The 24,559-nt window shown below is 32.2% G+C and overlaps 1 protein-coding gene across 1 annotated transcript in view; it reads left to right on the top strand.

The window, feature by feature from the left end:
- The window catches only part of NCAM2 (neural cell adhesion molecule 2), a 206,082-nt gene that overhangs the window by 152,513 nt on the left and 29,010 nt on the right, over nt 1–24,559 (top strand). Inside the window, exons 12-14 of the mRNA XM_060010114.1 lie at nt 1,411–1,530; nt 3,789–3,910; nt 14,341–14,521. Of these exons, the coding sequence (XP_059866097.1) occupies nt 1,411–1,530; nt 3,789–3,910; nt 14,341–14,521 (423 nt within the window). The remainder of the gene's footprint in view (nt 1–1,410; nt 1,531–3,788; nt 3,911–14,340; nt 14,522–24,559) is intronic.

Genomic DNA, 24,559 nt, shown 5'->3' with positions numbered 1-24,559 from the left:
TTGGCCTCCTTAGCTTTGACACCATGTGTTTTCATCTGAGGCTTGACAAGGCCATGCACTCTCAAAAGCAAGTTCAGTTTTCTTACAAGGTAGAGAAACTGAGAAATGCAAACATAAATTTCACTAATTGGAAATGTATCCTTTCTAATGATTTTGAAACATCTGTACTGGATTAAATAAGGTCTGGTTGATATCTGAACCGTATTTTGGCCATTAATATTTATCTGGTATACATGATAATATTAGGGAAAAGAAAGGAGCACAAGGAAGTATCAAAACAAATTCATTAAGTATATTCATTCAACATAAAATGAAAAATGTTATTTAGTGAATATATATTAATTATCAGAAACATGTTAATAAATTCTATTGGAATTTTATTGACTGTCTATCATCTTCAGTCATTGTTCATGTTAATCAATAGTCCTACAAATGTGATCCTGGTTACTTATGGTTTAATCTTTTATTTTATGATTGATTATGTCTTCTATTATGAATTGATCATCTGACTTTAAGTTATTTTGTAAGCCAGACATAACTTCCTTTTGATTGTTCATCAAGGCATTGCCATTTCCACTAGTTATTTTTTGCCCTTTTTAGCAAAAACAGTAAGGATAGAAGCAACTATGGAATTTTTTTAGCTCCACCATAGGAATTTGTAAAGATGCAAAATTTTGAAATCTGCAATTGTATTTAAAACTTTCTCGCAAATTAAAGGGGCTGACACTCCCAAGAGATGTTTATAATAAATTTTTATATCCCTGTACTTTTTCAGATTCTTTCTTCTCCTTTGTGTCATGTTGAATCCAGGCTTGGTATGGTATATAATTGAGAAGAAATTCAGAAAGAAAATACAAGAGATGACAAGCTCCAAGCTAGTGTTAAAAATAATTTGATTTGATTTGAGATTATTGAACAAATGATCCACTATTATAGTAGTCAACTTAGTGACACGTCTTTGATGTGACTCAAACACCTTATACTGGAGGCCAGACTTCTAGATATTGAATTCTATATCTCCATTAACTTCTGTAGAAATCATCTGTTTTGAGTAGGCAAAGTATTTGAGAATGCATTCTGTAAAGATGCTTTATTTAAATCCTTTTTCAAAAATTGAATATTAAAAAGGTGAAAGAAAATATTTTACTTTCTACTTTGTGAGTTGTAAGTATCACAAAAGGAGCTACTAATTTTCATCTTTGAAAGTTACTGCATGTGGGTAGAAAGCTGAAATAGAGATGAAGAAGAGGATTGTTCACAAATCATTCTCTTCTTCTGTGTATTTCTTATTTTTTTCAGGTATTTCATGGAAAGATTTACAGTGATATTGTTCACTCAGCTTTGTAATAGTTTGATTTGTTTTACTTATTAAAATGCATTAATCATAGGCCTATTTTTTTTTTCTTTTAGCAATTGTTGTTTTGAGCAACCTGGAACCAAATACAACTTATGAAATCAGAGTTGCAGCTGTAAATGGAAAAGGACAAGGAGACTACAGTAAAATAGAAATTTTCCAAACATTACCAGTTCGTAAGTAATCTTCTCTGTTTTGCTCTTTGTTGCTATGCTCTTCACTTGAAAATTTAAGTGGAATTTTAAAATGCAGGGAGACATTTCAACACTTTGAGGAAGTGAATTATGTCCTTGTTGAAGTGGTTTCTGGAGATGGTGGCATCTCAGATTTATAAAAAGTAACATTGTGCTGGAGCAAAGGAAAAAGAAAAGTGCACTGCAATATATACAGTAAAATTGCTCTCAGGAAATTGTCCAGTCAGGAAGGTGTCCTACTTATTCAGTCTGATTAATTAAATTGTAGTGCTCAGACTATATTCTGTGAGAGAGTAGAAAAGTATCTATGTAACATGTGTAATGTTCTAGTCTTTTGCTGAAGCATGACCATTGCCTTTATTCCATGAATTACATAGACCCTAAGTGTGAGAAAAAGGTACTAGTAAATTAATCCATTGCAGTGGTGACTGCAGAAGAATAACTATTGCAGCCTCCTTCTTGTTACTATCCTCTTTTGGAGTGAAGTCAACTGCATTTACATGAAGTTAGACAGACTTAAAACAGTATAGATTTCCTTTATGTTGAATAAATTGTTTAAAAATGTGAGAAAACTTGAGTGTGACTAAACAAACACCATTATATAATCTATACATAACCCTGTCTATCATATACTTATATTAGGGCAGGCAAATTGACAGCAATAATTATCTTATCCTAATTTGTGACCAGTACTTTTCTGTTGGTTATCGTAAAATGTCAGATGTGTTCTCTTGTCTCCGTTCCTGATGCCAGTGTCTTTTTCAGTTCCTCTTTATTATTATCACCAGGACGACTGCAAGTACATCTTGACTTATAATCCTACTTTCAGACTAAAATGATTCTAGAACAACTTTGCCTTATTTAAATAGAGACCTATCCCTTCTCTGCTTGTAGTCCTCAGCAGCACCACCCTTCATAGTTTTTCTCATGTTCTCTTATTGAATTATTTTAAGGCATTATTATACTGTTTTGTGGAGTAGTTTTAATTCATTTATGGAAAATATATTATGTTGCATGTAAATCATGTCATAATACCTTCACACTAATTTAATTAACTTTAATGAACAATCACTGTATAATTTCTCCATTTACCTTACTTCTATATGGTTGTACTATATATACAAGGCTATTTTACTATTTACTTGCATGCCAGCACTCTCAATTGTCATATTTCTTTAATGATTTGCCTTTTCTCAAATAAAATACTCACTTGCTTAAGTTTATCAACACTGTATTGGAAATAAAGGTAATCTGCTGAGAAAAACCCCAGATTCTCTAGTTTGGGAGGCATGCCGTCCTCTTCACTATATTCTGTTTAGTTTGTCTGTCTTGGCATTCCTCTGAGTAGGCCAGGTACTACAGTTTTCTGGAACCTTGCAAATTAGATCATGTCCACTAAAAGTTTCTTAGTGTTACCTTATCATATCCATATCCATATCCATAGGGAATTGGAGGAAACAGAGGCAAAGGATGCCAGTGCGTGCCCAAGGACATCACATACGTGACACAGGACAGAGAATTCCCATTCCAAGTTGCCAAGCAGTGATGGCACCCTTCATATAGAAAATTCTTCCACTTCAGTAGATCCCTGTTCATATTAAGAATATTACAAATATCTTTATTATAAGACCATCTCCATATGAATAATAACACTAAAAGGAAGTATTTTCATGAAACTAGAATTAAAAAAAAAAGAAAAAAGACAGATTTGAAACCCGCCTATGGATTGGATACTACAAAATTTCTTTATTAAAATCTGCATCTAGCTAAAATCTGTTTATTAAAGCAGGTAACTAATTGCTAAGCTATTGTAGTTCCTGGTAGGTATATATTTTATATAGTTTGATGACAATATGTTTATATTCATAAATATTTACAAAATGTTTACAAACTACTTACATTAGAAAAAAGATAGTAGACTATTAATATAAGAAATAAAATTGTACACTTGTGTAATGTAATGAGTTCTATTCTCAGAGCCTTTGCAATATAAACATTATGTTTAGTTCTGAGTTTTCACAATTTTGGCATGATACTTCCAGATTTATGAATGTTTCTATTTCTTGGATGGGTAAAAAGAGGATAGAGTTTATATCACAATAAAGGGCAAATAGAAAGTGATAAACCCAGGATAACATCATACATTTTGATTACATGACAGTGTTTTTTTAATTAAAATTCAGTTGCTCTACATATATGAGGTCTGTGCAAATATCAAGAATATTGTATTACATATGTAGGTGAACCAAGTCCTCCGTCGATACATGGACAGCCAAGCAGTGGGAAGAGCTTTAAACTCAGTATCACCAAACAAGATGATGGAGGGGCCCCTATTTTGGAATACATCGTGAAATATAGAAGTGTAAGTACCCTGTTTATTATCACTTTGCATAGTGTTTTCAAGTTGCATTAAATTTGCATTGAATTCATAGATATATCAGAAGTGAATGCATATTAGGTAACAACAATGACAAAGTGTTTTCATAGGAATTCAAATGCTAATTTTCCATTGCTGAAATTCATCATTATATGTTGTAGAATGTTTGCTTGTTTGTTTGTTTTTTGTAAAATCTAAGCATAGATAATCAAAATAATGCTATGGTTTTCATCTTGTGATTTCTAAACTTAGCAACATTTCAGCAATGAGATATCACTTTCCCTGTTTTCTGACAAGGTTAGCAGGATATTTCACCTTCCACTATGCTTGATTTTGGTAACTTCAAGCTAAGCTATCTTCTCAACTTTAGTTACTGTAGGTAGGATGAACAAATCACATCTCAAATTTACTTTATTATTCATTTTCATGAATTATTAAATTATTATTAAATCAAAATACATTTATTATTTAATATGGATTTTACAAAATAAATCACCTTAATCAACATTTTAAAAAGAATGGCCACATTTAACTTGAGAAAGAGGGAATAGATTTCTTCAAGTTTAATTAGCACTAATATGGGATTTTGGACAGCTCAAAGCTGCCTTGGGACTTGTCTTCTATGCAGGGGATGAAGGATGTCCTCTAGTTGCCTAGTGATGAAGAAAGTCACCTGGTAGATTTTGCCTTCATCTGAAAATGACTTCAAAGGCCACTAGAAGTGATTTCTGTTAACAACTTTGCCATAAGAACCATTGAGTATTTGTGTCTACTATGGAATATGTTAAAAGTGAAAGACAATTTTAATTAAACTTTGTAAAGTTTATTTACTAATGATTATGATTATCTCCATAATACTGTGTCAATTCTATTTATTTTTTTTTCCTTTTCCATCCTTTCAAAATTCACTTTAATACATTTAATAAATTCCCTTAAATTTGTTTCCATGACAAAATTATGTGCAGCTATCATTTTTAATTCACATACATCTTTTTGTATTCCAACACCTACTCATTTCTTGCAATTTTTGAAATGTAACACCAAATTTTAAAATTTTTCTGGCTTCCAGTTTGCATGATTACTTTTTTGTGTTTGTTTGTTTTATAGTGTCAATGTAATGGTGGCCTCACAAAACAGATTGAAAAATATTCCTTATTTTTTTTCTCCACATCAGGCAAACCTTGGAAATTTAGGGATCATTTTATTTTTAATTTATTTTTTTTACCTTCTGTTTTACTAATGTTTATGATTAGGCGCATAATGTCTCAATTTCATGTTTATATTTACTGAACACTTATTAATACTTTCCAAGTTTATTATATTTTAGAAAATAGTGTAATTGCTCCTTAATAGTACATAGATGAATTTTAACTATTTTCCCACAAATCCACAATTTTCTAAATTATAATGTTGTTGCTTTTAAATTCAAACATCTAAATATTTTCATATTTTAAAATAATTTTTATTGGAGTATGGTTGCTTTACAATGTTGTGTTAGCCTTTACTGCACAATAAAATGAATCAGCCATACACATACAGATATCCCCTCCCTTTTGGACTTCTCTTCCATTTAGGTTACCACAGTGCATTAGGTAGAGTTCCCTGTGCTGTACAGTATGTTTCCATCAGTTGTCTATTTTATACGTAGTATCCAAACATCTCAATTCTGAGGGATAGTAAAAAGGAGTCTAATTTTGAGTAGCACACGTCAACAATTAATTTTAGACACCAGTTCAGTCTTTTACATTTCCAACTGATATCCCCTTCCCAGGACCCCTCTTTGTTGCAGGTTTCAATCTGGGGATGATGAACAGCTGTGTGTGTTTTATGGCTAATCTGCTATGGAGGCTTCATGCCTCCTTTCCAAAACAACTCTGAAAGGATCACTCGTCTCTCTATGAATCTGATGGTGTTTCAGTAGTCAAGCCAGGTTTCTTGGCCATTCTTATTTGACCATCTGGAAACTCTTTGGAAGGGAAAGAGTCTCTCTGCAAGGGTCACACACTTAAATCAAATTAGTGTGAATTAAACTGGGAGAAAACAACTTGAATGCAGATTGTGGCCTATAGTTGCACCCAGAAAAATGTATGGTACTAAATCCAGATGAATGGTAAGAATTTGTAGGTAACCTCAATAAAATCCCATGGTGAACCCTGAGATTCAATGACCAGTTGTAAAAATATGCTTAATATACTCTCTATATGTATAATTTCTACCTAAAACTAAAAGCTGTGCTTGTCTTGGCCTTTTGAAGAGTTGATATTAGAAATAACACAAATGTTATATTGAGTTTAACCAGAATCACTCATTTCAATTGATGATGGCAAATATTTATTCTTTCAAATTGTATCTTTTCTTCATCTATTAGTGAGTTTTATTAATACAGCCTGCATACGTAGGAATGCTGTGACTTTGTTCAGCTATACAGTCAGGTGTCCAAATTGTTTTTCCTGATATTCTTTCATCCTTAGCATGTTGGCTTTTGTCTTCATACAGATTATCTTGTGTTCCTAAGATGTTGCCCTCACATCTACCTTTAGAACGTGAAGAGAGCAAAAAGAACAAAAGGAGCAATAGGCTGTTTAAGCTTAATTTGTCTGTTTTTCCAGCAATACCATACACATTTTTCAAAAACTCCACCAAGCAGAATGAGAATTATGTCTCATTAGATAGAATATGTCTCATGACCACCACTAAAATAAAGGTGTTATAGTTGGGAGTTGGGTCAGCTAAACAATGGAGTCTTCAACATACCGTTAAAGTAATTACCTTTATCATTATAAAGGCTGTCTTTGTCTGCTAGGGCTGCCATAACAAAATGCCACAGACCAAGTGGCTTTAACAACACAAATGTGTTTTCTCACAGTTCTGGAGTCTGGAAGACCAAGATCAAAGTTTCATCAGGTTTAGTTTTTCCCAAGGCCTCTCTCCTTGGCTTGTGGATGGCTACCTTCTTGCTGTGTCCTCACATGGCCTTTTGTCTGTGCACACACATCTCTGGTATTTCTTCCTCGTCTTATGAAAATACAAGTCCTGTTGGATCAGGGCTCCATCCTAAGGACCTCATGTAACCATAATTACCTCTTTAAAGGCTACATCTCCTAATAGAATCACATTGGAGATTAGAACTTTAACATATGAATTTGTGAGGGTGTACACAATTTAGTCCATAACAGTGCACCTGTCATGAATCCTATGTATCTAAAAAGGCACATTATTGGCACTTTGGGTGGCATAACAGTGGTCCATCCAGAACCACCCATTACAGTATGTTTAGCTTCTCCCACCGCCACTCACTCCATTGCAAATAGTGGTCCCAGTCATTGTTGAAACGAAAATGTTCACTGGAGTATCACTACATCTGTTTAGAGCCAATTAGATTCATGAAATGGAAATAGACATTAAAGGGGAAATATATGTATATATTTGAAAACATAAATTGCTGTTTAAAATGCTCACCAAGTTTACTTTGGTTTCCTTAATGTGTATTAGAATTAGTCTTCTATGAGAAGTTATGTGTGAAACATACAAGGACACAGATAGTAAAGTGTTACAGATAAGTAAAGTGTTAACTATAAGATTAGAAAATTTTGAGTGATTCAAATTTAGATAGGTCATCAATATATTTTACCTTTACATGTAGCTAATGTGACTCCGCCTCAGATTAAAACTTGAAAAAGAAAAAGTTTTGTTTTCAGTAAATCTCTAGCTTCCATTATTTTGCCTTTCTTCCCCCCACCCTGCCCCCAACCAGCCTAATGTTAGCAATGCCCTGCTTTTGCCTATTTACTCAATATCTGTGTTTACTCTACCAATAAAAGAAAGTTTTAGTTTCTCCCCAATTCCATCTTATTTCTGTCTTGCCAACCCTCTCCTCTTAATTTCCAAGAGCCAGCTTTATCTAACTACAAAAATTACTAGTGAATCTCATTTTAAATATCGTAATGAAAATGATGGGTTGCATAATTCAAACATAGCTATAATTGATGGATAATCAATTACTGGGTTACTGCTCTAAAGCTTATTAGCATTTTAGCAGGGAACACTGTTTTATTAGTAGAACTTTGGGCTTCTATGGTAAGATTTGTAAAAGTAATTCCGCATATCCTTTGTATTTCAAGGAAGGTATTGCTAACTCTTGGAAGAAAAAAAAAGAAAAAAATATATAATCATACATAAAGTGATTTTTTTCCCATTTTTTAATGGACAAACTGAACCTTACAGAATTGGGGTGACTTGGTCACCTGTGGGGATGGGGAACAAAACATGAGACTTTATAGCAGAAACACTTTTGCAGCAGTAAGGGCTGAATTGAAATTTGCCTGTGGAGATTGTATTGACTCCTCATTCACTGTCCCATCTTAATCGTCTAGGACCTGTGCCTCCAAATACAACCATTCTGATCCAGTTCATCTTTACCATATCATTTAGTGGTATGCCTTGTACTCCAATACACTAAAATCATCTCCATATTCCTATGTTTTTCTTTCTCTCCCTTTATCACCTCCTCCATCCTGCAAATATCATGCTCTGCAGGCCCAATTTGCAAATTCCAAGATTCAGTATAAAGTTATATTTATGTGGTCAAACAACAGCCCATCTTGGGGAGGAATAATTTTCTCCACATTTTCTTTCTAAACAGGTTACTTCTTCACATTAAAAACTTTCATGTTCAAGATTCAGTTGCTAAATGTTTATAGCTGCATTTACCTTGATATTTGTAATTGAAATAATAACTATTTCAAAAATAACTTATTACTGTTCTTTGTATGATTCCGAGCTACTTCATCTATTAGTTCTTCAAACTGCATGAATTCCACAGTGGAGTAAAGTGCAGCTGAACAACTTAAAATTTTATTTAGCTATATGCAATGCATTTTTTAGTTGGATAACCTCTATGGAAATAAAATAGGTACATTTGGAAAGTAAGGAACACTCTTATGAGTTTTAGTTGATTGCTTCTTTGACCCTACCTTTCAACTCCCCTGTGCACAGGACTATACATTTTATAAGCTAGGAAACAAAATTGAGATAATATATTCCTTATGTGAGTGTTGATTTATAGCAGACATTGAATCTGAATATTTAAACCTGCATTCCACTGGAAAAGGAAGACTAATCATATTGTAATATAGAGAATGTTTAACTTCCTATAGATTATGAATCAGGAAACACATTATTCTGTTATCTTGTAGTAGATAGAGCACACAACTTTGTTCAGTGGCCTATTAAGAAGACAGAATCTATTAGAACAGAACTAGAGTAATAAAAGCAGAATTAGATGCCTCCATGGACCCATTGTGAAAATTAACATCTCTAATAAGTCAAGATTAAACAATGTATTTGGAGAATAAAGATAAACATTAATCTCATAACATGTATAGAAAAAATTAAAGGAGTTATTCTATGTACAGAATATTTTTACTTACTTCATATTGTAATGTCAAAAGAACTCTGTATAATTTAATAAATAGTTTTGTACATGCTTCCATTAGTTTTTCACTGTTTTCTCTCAAATTTGATGATAGGTATCGCATCATAACTATCACTTAGTGTTGGTACATTAAATAAATTTCCTCAGCTAAGTAGGGTTAAATAAAATTAGTGACCTAACATCAATTTTGAGGAATATACTATAGGGACTAGAAACACTGCTCTAGCATGTGTTTCTAGGTCATAATTGACCTTCTTAAGCCTGACTCAAAGTCTGGAAAGTTGTATCTCAATGGCCATAGAAAAAGAAAAGTATATTTTGAAAAGGGTATTAAAATAATAGGTAGAATTGAGGTTTTGTTGTTGAGGGAACTTATTTTCTAATAAATTATTAATAGTTTATTAATAACTTTTTTCTCATTTAATTATGTCTAGGTGTGTATATTGACATTTCTTTAAAGCCATCAGTTTAAGTTTTGAAATATTTTCCAACATTGAATAGGTATGGACATTAAAGGGTACTAAACATTTTGGTATTTTTTTCTTTGCTGTTAGTGAAAATGATGATTTTTATTCATCCTTGTATTGTTAGCATCAAATAGACTAATTGTTATCTGAATGAATAAATGCATCGATGACAATAAATGAGTTAGTCTACGTTGTACAATTATAAATGATCCTGTATCTAGATTAATAAATACAAGAATTAATAAATGCAAGGGAAAACACTTGCCCTGTGTGAATTTTCATGGGATGTGAGAACACAGAAGGTGATGAATAGGAAAAATTAGATCTTATTTTTCCCTAAAGAAGTACCTCGGTGATGGAGAGTAGGAATCGATAAAATAGGGTCCAGTTTACAAAATTTTACCAAGCTTCAGGACCTGGAACAAAGGCAGTTTGAATCAACTATAATAACGTTAAAAAAGAGATTAGAATTTGAAACTCTCCTAAAAACTCCAAACCTTGCATTTTTCCCAATCACAGCAGAGTGTGTGTGTGTGTGTGTGTATGTGTGTGTGTGTGTAAATTATCCAGATTGCTAAATCACCTCTCATATTCAGAGTAGCAAACAGCGCTTTAGAGAATTCTGGGGCCTTCTGTAAGGTCATACAAGTAGTGAATAGCTGAACCAGGCTACTGGAAGTCCAGGCAGCTTGCATGGGAACACACAATCTTAAATTGTAACACAGTGCAATCACAGGAACTTTAAAATTAATCAGGTTAATACAAGCTCACCTCCTCTCTTGTCCTCTCTTTTTATAATTATTCAGTTTTTACTTAAGATGATGTTGACCATATATATCCTGAGACTTTGAAAAGAAAGTTAGTAGATATTTTCTTATTATGAATAAAAGCAGTCAAGGAGTCTACATATAAGCAGACCAAAACCCTCTCCATCTCTCCTCCACTCTTCTCTCTATACAGCTGATAGCAAATATTTCCCTATATGCTGATATTATGATTTTAGAATAACTTTTAAGGAGTCCCCTTAATGGTCATATGGCCCTGCTATCTATGTTTTGACAAAAAGGATTGCTTAAAAGAAACTACATCAAAGCAAAATGACCATATTTTTTGCAGTAGCTGCCCTTCAACATTTAACTGGCTTATTAATAATAGCCATATTCAGCAAATCATCTCATTAAATTACCTAGGGGAACTTTTTGCAACTTGATTATCTTAAATTGTTCCCTCAGCACTTAAGTTCTGTAAATTAGGTACTCTACAAATGCATAAATGAGATTTTGATGCCTAGGAAAGTATTTGGTAACACCCACTTATTTTTTTCCCCTATTCCCTAGGAATAGCAATTAAGGGATTAAAAAGCCTCCTTGTCTAATGGTGAATGGAAAATGAAATTGATTCAAATTGGGGAAATTATTAGAACTCCTTTTGGTTCCTTATGCCATCAGTCCAACTATCTAAAATGATGGAGGGACTTTTAATTTATCAGGCTAAGAGCTTCAACAATTGAAAGTTAAGTGACTGGATATTCACAAGAGACTATCTGCATGCCTTGGGCTTGTCAGGAAGTTTCACTTCAAATGCTCAATTCTCAGAAATAGTATTTTTGGAGAATAACCTAAAGGACGTGAAGTCTCTTTGTCCCTCTGAATAATAAATTGTATCCTAGGGTAACCCAGATATCAGCTGTTGGCTTATTTCTGGCTCTTTCATCCACATCTCCACTCAGATCCAAAGCAAAACTCAACTCTGGATTTCCACGCAAATATTCACTTTCACCAAGCATTTGATAATAAATTAGAACTTATACTTAATTATTGAGGTAAGGGGACATCCACAGGGGCAACTCTTTACTTCTTTGTGTAACTTTGTCCTTATCTGATCATTCAGTCTTCCTACTCCTTATCTCCTCCTTTCTGTATATGTGTCTATATACAATTTACAATATATCAATGATTTATATATGTATTTTACTCTTTATATGTATGTTTGTGTATATATGTCATATATCATATATGATCTAAAATTACTTTTCAGTGGAGATTTTTTTTTTTTTTTTTTTTGCGGTACACGGGCCTCTCACTGTTGTGGCCTCTCCCGTTGCGGAGCACAGGCTCCGGACGCGCAGGCTCAGCGGCCATGGCTCACGGGCCCAGCCACTCCACGGCATGTGGGATCTTCCCGGACCGGGGTACGAACCCCTGTCCCCTGCATCGGCAGGCAGACTCTCAACCACTGCACCACCAGGGAAGCCCTTCAGTGGAGATTTTTGTAAGCTTTTTATTTCTTTTGGTCAATGCCTTTGAAGTGCTTTTATATGTACTTAAAACAATACACATACAGTGTCTGTTTTTACATCTCCCAGTGATTGTGCATCTTTCTGAGGTTTTCAGTCATTTTGCCTATTTTTTTGGATCGAAACTTCTGTGAAGGAATCACATCTTCATTCACTAGGTGAGGATGAATGAAAAGAAAAATGGTACTGGAGTTTCTTATTTCCAGCAAAGTTGGCATTACTTCCCCAGAGAAAACCTTCCTGATTCCTGGACTCTATTAGTTCTCCCTATTATATGCTCCCAAAACACCCTCTTGTTTTTCAAAGAACTCATGTCTTCCTTCTGTGTTGGTTTGTAAACTCCAAAATAAGGATTTGTACATGTTTTATTCACTGTTGTGTTCATAGTTCTAGAACAGTCTCACTATCCACTAAAGACTGAATAATTGATGAATGAACTGATGAAGAAAGCGGATGTTGGGACAATCCTGGCTAATGACACAGCTATTCTAAGCAATTCAAAAACACACCTAGATTCCTTTCTTAACTTTACTAGTCATTTAATGACTTAGACAAGTTACAAGGTTTCTGGTCCAAACTGTTGTTTTCCAATGGCTTTTCAGTACACTTCATAACACTGGACACCAGCCCAGTCTAATAAATTAGTCAGTTTATAAGTTTCAGAAAGCAAGGGAATTTACCTCTTGTTTATATAATTTTAAGTGCTTGTCCGAAACACTTGGAGGAGGGTAGTATCTCCAGTTTTAGATGAAGCAACAAAAGAGGCCAGCCGAATTCCTCTGTATTAAAAGTTCTATGGAACCAATTAAGTCGGAAAAGAGAATCACAGTATGGTACCAGAACTGTAATGTGGTCTTATATCCTTTTGAAGGATACTTAATATTTGTAGTACCATCAATTTAATGCAATCATGAATTTAACTTCCACAATTTGATTTTAGATAACAAATCCTCATTTTTCACTATAAATATGGAAAACATTATTATTCTTTCTAGTCAAATAAACATTGTAAAATATTGGCTCAACATAACGTAATATTGAGTTGAGCTCTGAGGTTAAAAAAAGATTGACTAATCGATCTATTGATCTGTCTATATATCTATATGTCTATCACTATTTCCAGGTTACAATTTATTTATAATTACACCTCTGGGAAATTGAGGTTTTCAATGGCAGTGATGGATTATTGGATTATTAGATATGTGATTTCAGAGAAAATATCATTTCATTTCTGTATAGTTATTATGGAAATAGTTTCTTTTTAATAATAGCTGTCATTTGTTAAGTGGTTATGATTCTTAATGCCTTGGAATATACAATTTACTCAGTTTTCCTCTTTGCTTCCTGATGAAAGCTAACAGAGGCAGCTGCTATCCTCATTTCTGTAATAGAGATGAGGGACACAGGCAGAGGTTACCATTTAAACTTTAAATGGTTAAAATATGGCTCAGCTGAATGTTCACATTGCTTAGGATAGTTTAATCCATAAAATTATTTCAATTATTTGTAACTGTAGTCATAGTATTTTTTTTAAAGGGGTTATTCAAATAGCATGTTGTCCAAAACATTTATTTTAGAAAAAGAATCTGGATTTAAGTGTAGAATGTTCAGGATAGGGTAACATATTTTATTTTCTTATGTTAATAACTTGTTTAACAGGTAATATTTTTTCTTGTATGTTGCTTCATTATAAGTCCAAAACATCATAGTAATAAAAAATGATAATGGAAATTTAAATCTATTTTAAAAATCCAGACTTTGTTTGTAAGACACTTTACTACCCACTGCCTGCCCTGCCCCAAACATTAAACAATAGTCTCTGGAAATTATTTTAATGGGTATGTTAAGCTTTTTCTATATATAATATTTTGTTTTCCCTGTTCACATGATTATTAATAATCAACAAAGTGGCTAAACAGCAAACTGATATATGTGAAATTTTAAAAAATCTTTATGGAGGTGAATTATCATTTGAATCATCAAGGATTCATTATGAATTATCACTCTTCAGCTAATTTAAAAACAATTACATTTTTTATGGAAAAATCTTATAAATAACTTCATCTATCTACAACTTCATTTATCCCAGTGGATGAGAAAATAGCCTTTTTTCGATTTAATAAACCCACTTGCTCCATTTCAAGATAAATTATTTTTTTTAAAGATCACAACTTTAGTGTATGGGTATTTACAAAATATATTTGTATTGCCTTTACAGAAAGATAAAGAAGACCAGTGGCTAGAGAAAAAAGTGCAGGGAAATAAAGACCACATTATTTTAGAGCATCTACAGTGGACAATGGGGTATGAAGTTCAAATTACAGCTGCCAATAGATTGGGATATTCAGAACCAACAGTCTATGAGTTCAGCATGCCACCAAAACCCAACATTATTAAAGGTAAGAAAACTATATGCTTTCTTAGGCTGAAAATAAATATGACAGTATCTTTTATAACCCCTCTGGATTTTTTTCTTAATATTGAAAACATAATTTTATAAAGGAAGTATAAATTCTAGGTTCTAATCATGATTATTTACATGTCTTAATAAAGATTTCTCAGTTGCTCTTGCCATAAAAGATTGGTTCATTTGTAAATGCACTTTGACAACTTTAGTGGTTGAAGTGGTAGAGAGAGAATGAGCAGAGGGGGAGGATGGAGGATAAGAGAAACTGTTGAAAATCAACATGAAAAATATTCGTTGAGCCCAGAAAAAACTTTTGCAAAGGAGAAAACTTCTCTGCCAAACACATGGGGCCTGGTCCTCCGCTTCTGGGAAAATGAGCCCCTTCATGCCTGACTAAGCAAGTTGAGTTTGGAAAGATAAAATCTCTCACACAATGAGGCAGTAACAACCACAGATACACCTGCAGAAAGAACTATGAATAGAGTTTCAAAGAAGCTCAAAAAGTTGCAGGACACTCATTATTGGTGGTCACAGCGCACTGGTGGCTACCTTTATTAGGGAATAGTGCTTACATTATTTTATGTTAGTGATATTGTCAAAGTCTACAGGAGGGATATTAAATTTTTTTCAGATACAGGCTATAGAGGTGAAGATGCAAGAATTTGTCCTGATTCATAGTCAATTAACTCTGTTAATGAGTTGTCATATTGGTCATATTTTAACATTCATCATTCCTTTACATATTTAAAATTTTTAAATTTAAAATTTATACATACATGTATATATACACATATTCTCTCTATATAGATAGAGACATCAGAGCTGCATATTCATAAACATGATTTATTTAAGTCATATTATAATAGAGTATCAGTATTACGTAATATTTTTGAGACTGGGAAAAAAATTGTCAGTTCAGTCATGCTATTTAATCCTCTTGTAATTTCAAATTAATATTAATTTCATTAGTAAGACTTTGTTATACATCATCTTTTAATTGAAAGCAGCTTTATACAATTAATCTTTCTATAAAAAAGTAATTGCTATTGGTTTTATGGTTTAAAAGTAATTTATATCATGGCTTTGTATTGCTAGTATTAATTAGTAAGTGCTTCCAATTATAATTTGAAATTAGGAAGTTGGAAGTATCTAGAAATAATATGGATAGCTGGGTATCATATTGTACTGGCACTTTTTATAATTTACAAAGTACTTCTGCACTTATTGTCTCATTTTATTCTTGAATCTGAGTTGAGCAACAAAGAGTTATCCTCATTTCACAGATACAGTTTTGAGAGGCTAAAGTATTTGTTCAAGGTCAGAGCTATTTTAAATCGTATGACAAATCCCATGTCCTTACAAGATGATACACCTAATAAAAAGAACGGTTGAATGAACTATTAAGTTCATTGTTTCTGTGAGTTTTAAACATCAATAAATGCTTCTACAATTATAACGCATTATGTTTGTAGTAATTATCCTCTCTGCATATATCAGGAACATGGTATAAATATGATTTTTAATCTGAGTCAGAATCTTCAAAGGAGGATTGCAAGAGCAAACTTCATCCTCGTACATCTTTTTTTTTTAAAATAGATCTTTATTGGAGTATAATTGCTTCACAATGTTATGTTAGTTTCTGTTGTACACCAGAGTGAATCAACCATATGCATACATATATCCCCATATCCCCTCTCTCTTGAGCCTCCCTCCCACCCTCCCTATCCCACCCCTCTAGGTCGTCGCAGAGCACCGCGCTGATCTCCCCGTGCTATGCTGCTGAAGAGACATGTACCACAATGTTCATTACAGCACTATTTACAACATCCTCCTACATCTTTAATTTAGTTCATACACTTGGAGGGAATAATTATTTTTATCAAGATAAAAATGAATATTTTTTTGAAATGGAAAGCAATATTTTAGTTATATTTTATAGATAAAATGCAAACTGTAAAAAAAATAGATTTCAGGCATGTTACTTTACATTATACTCCCAGAGTCCCTGTTATGCTGTTTTTATAAGAAACTGTTGTTAATAAAACCAATAGTAAGTATAAACTGAAAGATAAATAAATAAAGATAGACTATATATGAAGAATATATATATATATATATATATGCACAAAAATAACTAAAGTATGCTATGATGCATTTACTATAAAAATATTTTGTTTCAGTTTTGGAAAGTTAGTTTGTGGACAGTGCTTAGAAGGAAAATGGTTTATAGTTTCAACTTTGCTCTTGTCATTTAACTTCTCTTGGATTTCCTAATCCCTAAGCTAGTTTCTTCTGGTTCTGCAATATTAAGATTCATTCATTCATTCATTTCAGTTATTCACTGGGGTCTTGCTTTGTGGAAAGTACTGTGATGAGTGCAAAGGAATTATCTGTGAAAAGTACAGAACTGGTTCTTGCACTGAAAGACTATACAATCTAGTAGGGAAGATAGACATTAATCAAGAGTTAGAATATCCACAAAGTAATTACAACTAAGAGATATGCTGGTGCAGTGTGCTGCCATGAGAGCCTTTGGCAAGTATACCTAACTTATAGGGGTAGGTGAGGCTTGAGAAAGGATTCCCTTGGAAAGTGACCTTCTGAAAGAAACTTGTAAGGAAGAAGACTTCCAGGGAAAGTGTCTTATATGGAAGAAGTCTCTGAAAGAAGAAGGAATTTGATTTGCTTTAAGAACCAGGAAAACGATGGCTGGGAGAGAACCTGGAGGTGTGTGAACAAAACTAAGGATACCGAGAGATCTGTGACCCAACCAATCCAGGGTCTTCTAAATACCATGTAAATAATTTTAAAACAGATCCTGAAAGTCATAAGAAATCATTTGAAGCAGGGAAATTATATGAATCGATAGACATTACAGACAGATTAATCTTGCTCATCGGGATAGAAGCAAGAGATGGATGAACACGAATGCTTGAAAAATGTGATAACAGTAGAAAAAGAAAGCAATGAATAAATTCCAGACACATTGTAGATGTAGATTAACCTGCCTGTGTAACAGAATGGATTCAGTAGATATTGATGACTTTCTCACGGTAAAGAATCTTATAAACAGAGCAGGATTTGGAGAGTAAGGGTCAAACATAAATTGATTTGGTATTTGTTAGGTTTGAAATGTCAAATAGATGTTAAATATGTGTGTATGGAGATGAGAAGACAGCCAGGGCTTGGAAATATACATTATGACATTTTCAGACTTAACAGATAATTGATATTTAAAGCCTGGATGGGGATAAAACCACACAGTGAGTAATGTCTAAGCTCTATGAGAAATAGTTGATGTCTGTGATACTCATAGATGTTTCCCAGTACCCAATACCAGTACTTAGAAGGGTGACTGGCACAGCATTAATGTTCAAGGGGTGCTTCTTTAGTTACTGAAGAATAGAGTGTTAAGAACCATGTCCTGTATAACCATGTTATACAGGACAAGGAAACCCCTCCCTCCCCCAATGAGACTAGAGTTCCTGGAAAAACACAAGACTGTAGTATCTTGTAAGTTAAAAGACAGTCATATTTCCAGAAGAAATGTATCAATCACATTTGCCCCTTCAGACGCTGCTGAGTGGTCAACAACTCAACTGAAAGAGATGTGAAATGTGCTTATTACATACAGCTCTGCTGAAGTGCTTGGGAGAGAAATTAGGTAGGAATGAGCTGAGGATTGTATGGGAGGTTAGCAGGTTTAGAGTCCATGTTAATTTATGCTTTCAAGAAGCTCTGTATGAAAGTGAGCAGAGGGGGAAAAATAGTCAGTGTTAGAAGGACTTTTATGATGAAAAAGGCTAGCACGTGTTTCACAGCTGATGAAACAGATCAAGCAGTCAAGGAAAAGTCAGACATACAGATGTACAGACAAAGCTATCTGAGAAGGTAGGAGACAGAATTCATCCCCTCTAAACTGTACAGATGACACAAAACCAGAGCATCTTACTGGAAAAAGGAAAGATAAAATATTTATTTTATCTATAAAAATGTCACAGAATAATGTCTAATTTACTGTGACTGAATCCAGAGACTGCTAAGGTCTCATGGAAAGCCAGATCAAAGACGTGCCCTTTTAGTTCAAGAATTGTTTGATTTAGCTCTGGGAAGATTCTTGGGACAATTTTAGAAGCTGTGATAGTTGACAGTGAATTTGGGAGCCTTTAAACCCACAAAATACTATAGAGTTAAAATTATGTATCGGCAAAATAATCTTCATATGCCTTCATTATAATTACTCTTATAGTTATATAATTTCTTATTCCATTTTAAAATACACATTATAAATTCAAACATATTTTAAATTAGTTATGTATAATAAACTAGCAACTCTTAAGCCTTATTTAATTTGGAGAATATATGGAGTTTACAAGTTAATTTCATTTTAATTTATGTTTTAAATAGCATGCATTGTAAACTGTCCAAATAAAGTTTATGGACTTTGAATTTAAAAACCCATTACTTATGTGCATTCAGATATATTTAGCTCTTTGAGTAAAGCAGCTAGCTAAATCTAGGGTACACTTATTTGTTGGACTGAGGGACTATTTTTTAACAATAGGCTTACCTTACATTTATATGTCATATATTCTATTAATAATAATGGCTTTTCTATGTACGTATCTTAGTGGATACCGCATTTCTCCATAGTTCATGATTCTGATGTGAAAACTATTTTATGATTAATAATATTTTCCTTTCTTCACTTATTAAATGTGTTTATTTTGAAAGTGGTGTTCCTTGATTCACATAGAAACAGAGTGTGCAAAATCACAATTATGTTCTCTTTTGGAATATTCATACAGCATAATTCCATCTCATTTTATTTTATAAACAATGAAAATATTGGGTAGTGATGACAAATTAATTCTTGTAAAACTGATCACAAAACCATCTATGGAACTAGAGGCTGTTAAAATGATATTTATTGATTTGTTCTGTAATTTTAATGATTAAAAATATTCCTAACTTGGTAGAATGAGTATAATCTAATGCTTTAAAAAATTCTTGGAGATAAAATGACTCTGAAAAATAATTTCACCATTTCTTTTGGCTTTAGGACATGTTTAATATTGTTTGTTTTAACCAAAAACAAAACAAAATAAAACAAAACAAAACCCTTCATAAATTGCTTCCTTTTTCTTCTCTTGTTACTATGAATTGAAAACATGCCTAATTTTAACATAGACTCTCAATATAATTTGATGGAAAATAATTTCATCCATACCAAGAAGTGACATAGATCACCACCAATAAATATATTGCTAAGATTTTTCAGTTAATTTTTATTTTAATGGACTTTTTTGATTATACTTATAATGAACAGTAGAGTAAAATTATTTTGATAGCATTCAAGTCTAGTTCCAGCAAGACTAGTATACCCTTTCATCTCCAAATAACTCAACATGAATGGAAAACAAAACATTCAAGTGCATGGCAAATACTAAAATGCTTTCTTAAGGTTATGATTGTTTTAGAATTTAAATTAAAGAAATTCTAAAACAATGGTGAAATTGAAGTTCAGTTAATTGGGAAAAACTTCATTTTAACTATCTGAAAATCTCAGTCAAATCTAAATACTAATGATACATGCAAAACAATATTTATTTGGTTTAGTACATAATGCGAAAGTAAATTTCTGTAAATTATTTTCATGATCTTTGTTTCTCAAAATTATTTTAAATGAGCAATGATAACGTATGTCTAGAGTATACCTATGGCCAGTTGAGTTAATGTTCCTTGCTTTTATTCTTTTGAAAATTTTCACTGTGTGAACTTATCATTTTCAATTATATTTCTTGGTACTTCATTCATTATTAAAAATATAACTACTTTTATTAAATATGTTTTACAGGAAAATACGATAGCAGAAAAAAACTAGCAGCAAACATTGCAGAATATGATGAGCTCATATTTAAGTAACAGTGTGAATTTATCAGTAGCACAGTGGAATGACTGGTGACCTTTCTCTAATAAGTTGTATCTTCATTAAAAAATATTTAAGATGTTCACATTTAAGTAATCAATGATAGAACTGAGTTATGTTTTTAATATGTGACAACTATTTAGAAGCATCTTATACTAGATTTTTAAAATTCTTTGTCTTGTATCAAAATAATTTTTTGTAAGTAATTAGTAATGGCTTTGTGTACATCTTGTATTAATTATTTTCTCTTTTTTTCTTTCCTACTGTCACTTTTTTCTTTTCCTTTATTTTCATGTTTGTAACTCTATTCTTTATTCCTTAATTATTTTATTCTTGTTCTACTTTCAAAAATAATTTTCATCATGCAGATAAATGCTGTGAAGCGAATAAAGGTGAAAATGGAAGCCAGTCATGGCAGCGGAATGCTGCTGGGTTATCTTTCATTATAGCCATAAGTTTGTCTTGCATGTTTTAATGTTGCTATATCATCTATTTCCTTTTATTCCCTGCAAATTTACAAGGCTAATCTAAAATTATAATAAAATATTTTCTAAGGTCCAACTAATTATGCACCTATCCTTACCCATGAATAGTTAGCCTTTTCTCCCTTCCCCAAATTGTTGACCTTTAAAGTATTTGTCAGAAAATCACAGAAGGAAACTAAACCAGGATTGTTTCTTCCAAATATTAGCTCACAGCGTAACTTGTTTCATTCTAATTTTTTCTTTAATTTCTAAAGTTGAGCTTATTAAATATCATGTCACTTTTATTTGGAACTCAAGCGTTTGCTATATATAATCTTTCATTTGATTATTTTACAAATATAACTCAATATCCATGGCCATACATTGTATAAGTATAAATTTTGTTATGTAGAATTATGGACCTTTTATATTGGTTTGGATTGTTATTCTTTTAAATGTAAGTTTCCAACTTTATAAACATTTATAATATTTCATTGTGTTTACCATTTATATAAAATATAAACCTGATAACTTTTATTATATTAGATGTGTATCCTATTGTGCTGCCTTATTTTCTTTTTATTGACTTAAAATGTCATAAGGAATAAAAGTGAAATGGAGTTTTTTTTCTTCAATTTGAAAACCAATTTTTAAAAATCCAAACTTTTTTTTCATTAAGTGAAAATATCTTCTGAAGTTGCCCCAAAATAAATAAAAATTAAGTTTGAATATGTTTAAAAAGTTGCACCCCGTGCACTACATTGGAATTGTGTTTTGAAGTGGCATCAAGTATTCATGTTCTAACAATATGTATACTTATTTATTACTTTTTCCTGGACACCTGAGTCAATTTCTTTGCAAGGATCAGAGAGAGAAGTAAATATTTTAGCTACACTTTCAAGAAGAGGAAATTGAGATGAGAAGGAGGTGTTACTAGATTCCAGCTCTCAGAGTAGATTCCTCTGGATTTGAGGGAGTAACATGAATAATGATTTTTGTTTTCACATTTTCATTCATCACAAAATGAGAAAAGAGTGTTTTGTGCTTTTTACTCCCAGCCACATGCTAGCAAGTGATTCTTACTACTCACTCAGGACAATTAGCAGGCAATCAGATTTATATATATTAACAAGAGTGACTGTAGCTTACATGGTAAATCAAATTATTGGTTTCTGGGCTTTGAGATTCATTCATCAAAATCAATTTGTTTGGTTGCATGAAAGTATGTTCTGTCTTTAAAAAATACCTACAGGAGCCTATCACATAACGTCTAAAGATAGACCTGCCTTCGGTAGTCTGTTTTCTGTAATTTATCTTTTCCATACTCTTTGCTGTCCACTGCTGTACTTTTTTCTTCTGAGCTAGCAACAGACCTGTAGAATGCAGAAGTGACCCGTCCACAGATTAAACACACTTCTTTCTCCCCTGCTGAGACAAAGGGATTTCCCAATTCCAATTTTTGCAGTGTGGGGACTTAACCTATTTATTGGGAATGTTTGATTTTTAAAATTAAAAGAGCCAGTGTTCTGTTTATTGAAGAACTAATTATAATTGCATACTACATCCATGAGTGCATATCATATTCCATGAGTTTGGATAAGACTTGTAGATATGTTGATTACTAACATGTAACAAGTGCTGGGAAAGAAAGGAGTTCCAATAACACTTCCGTGAACAATTTTTCCCATTCATTATAACCTGACTGGATCTCTCCAATAAATTGTAAATATTTCCGTGAGAAAGTCATAGAAATTATTTTGATTTAGTTCATGATTACAAAATGCTTTTGTGAAGAACATGTAATATGTCTTTAGTAAGATAACAAAGTTGATTTTTATTTGAAATTTTATATTCTGTAACTCAAAGTCACCAGTGATAAGAAGAACACTCAGTCTGGTTTGCATGATACCTAGACTGACATTTGGACAGTTCAGAAAAGAACCTAAAATTGAAATTCTCATATCTTAGCAGAACGATTTACACTTAATGAGTGGTTCATTTAGATTTTTTAAACATCTAAGTACAGATCAAGATATTAATTCTAAAATTAATGAGCTATTTATCCTTTGGCTAAACATTTATTCTTAGATTAACAGTTATTTTACAGTTCTAAGATATGCATAAAGTTTAAAAAATTCTCAGACATAAAATAATCGACTCTGTGCTTTGTCTTACGTCTATAAGAAATAGGAAAGCACAAAACTATAAACAATTCAGCTATTGCATTTCATAAAATGAAACCTTAGAGATTGTAAATTACCTTCTTGGATTTTTTTTATATCTTGATAATATGTAAGTGTCGCTGAATTATCTTTTTTATTACTTGAGCTTTACTCTTGTTATATGCAACCATAAAGTCTAACTGACAGCACATTTTTGTCTAATTAATGTCTGCTGTAGGTCTAAGTAAATGTGACTGATAAGCAAGACATAAAAATTCTCCCTAGTATCACCCAATAATTCATTTTCATTCAGTGGATTTTTAAATAAAATTCTGTGTCTGAAATGTATAAATATGAACTTGTGTGTAAGGTGAGTTTTGTTATTCATTGTGTATAATCATAAATATGTACCTATGTTTATTGATGTGTATATCTTATCAGCCAATGTTAAAATCATTTTAAAAGTTTGTTTTGACCATATTATACCAGTTGTAAAGTTAGGTTGATTTGCTTATGCATAATCACCATTATCTGCATGTGAAGTATCATGATTAATTTTTTTATGTAAACCTGAAATCTCCTTTTTTCTTCTCCCAGTTTTTTGAAGTCTATCTTCTTTTCTCCATTTATCCTTCAGCCTTACATGTCTCTCTACCCCAATTCAAACTCTAATTATTTATCATATAGCTATAAGGCCCATCACACCACATTTTAGATATGCTAACAGATTAAGACTAGGAGGTAGTAGTAAAATCTTTTTCCTATGAAATTTTTTCTTACATGGAAGAACTTTAAATTGTCATTTTTATTTTTCTGTCCTAATACTATTATTCATTGGGAATAAGTAGATTTTATAAACTCTATACCCATACTCTTTCCCAAACCATTATGCAAGTGTACATATGTGCATCAATTACTGGTAGACAAGAACAAGGTTGAAACACTTGAAGACTTGCTTCATTTTTCTTAAAATTTTTTTTTCTTTTTTTTTCCCTTAGCCTAAAATATCTCAAGTGTTTAACAATTTTAAATAAATAAATAAATCTTAGACATCTGATTAACATTATATATGTCAATTACATAAAACATATAATTGCACAAATAATTTTATTGCAGATAATTTTGACTTTTTAAGTATTCAGCATTTCTTTTAAAATTAATAATTAAAATTAAAACTATGCATAGTAGTTCATAGGTTATACAATTTGGGTTAATTTGGAAATCATTATACAACTCAAACATTTTCTATTTAAGAATTCCCATTAATTATATTTAACTTAAAACTTAAATAAGGAAAACTCCACAATGTTTTCAAGTCTGGACAGTTGGATTTATGGTTATTCATTTATATTGAACAAAATAGAATATGCAAGGGAGAATTAGGCAAGGTACTTTTGGATCTGGATGAGTACTTTCAGATACATGAAAAGTATTTTATTTATTCATATGGTATACCTACACTAAGAATGAAGGAA

Source organism: Delphinus delphis, chromosome 4 (genome assembly GCF_949987515.2).
Source record: "Delphinus delphis chromosome 4, mDelDel1.2, whole genome shotgun sequence".
In the NCBI taxonomy this organism is placed as follows: domain Eukaryota; kingdom Metazoa; phylum Chordata; class Mammalia; order Artiodactyla; family Delphinidae; genus Delphinus; species Delphinus delphis.
The sequence above is the reverse complement of the archived record's forward strand: the minus strand, read 5'-3'. Positions and strand labels throughout refer to the sequence as shown.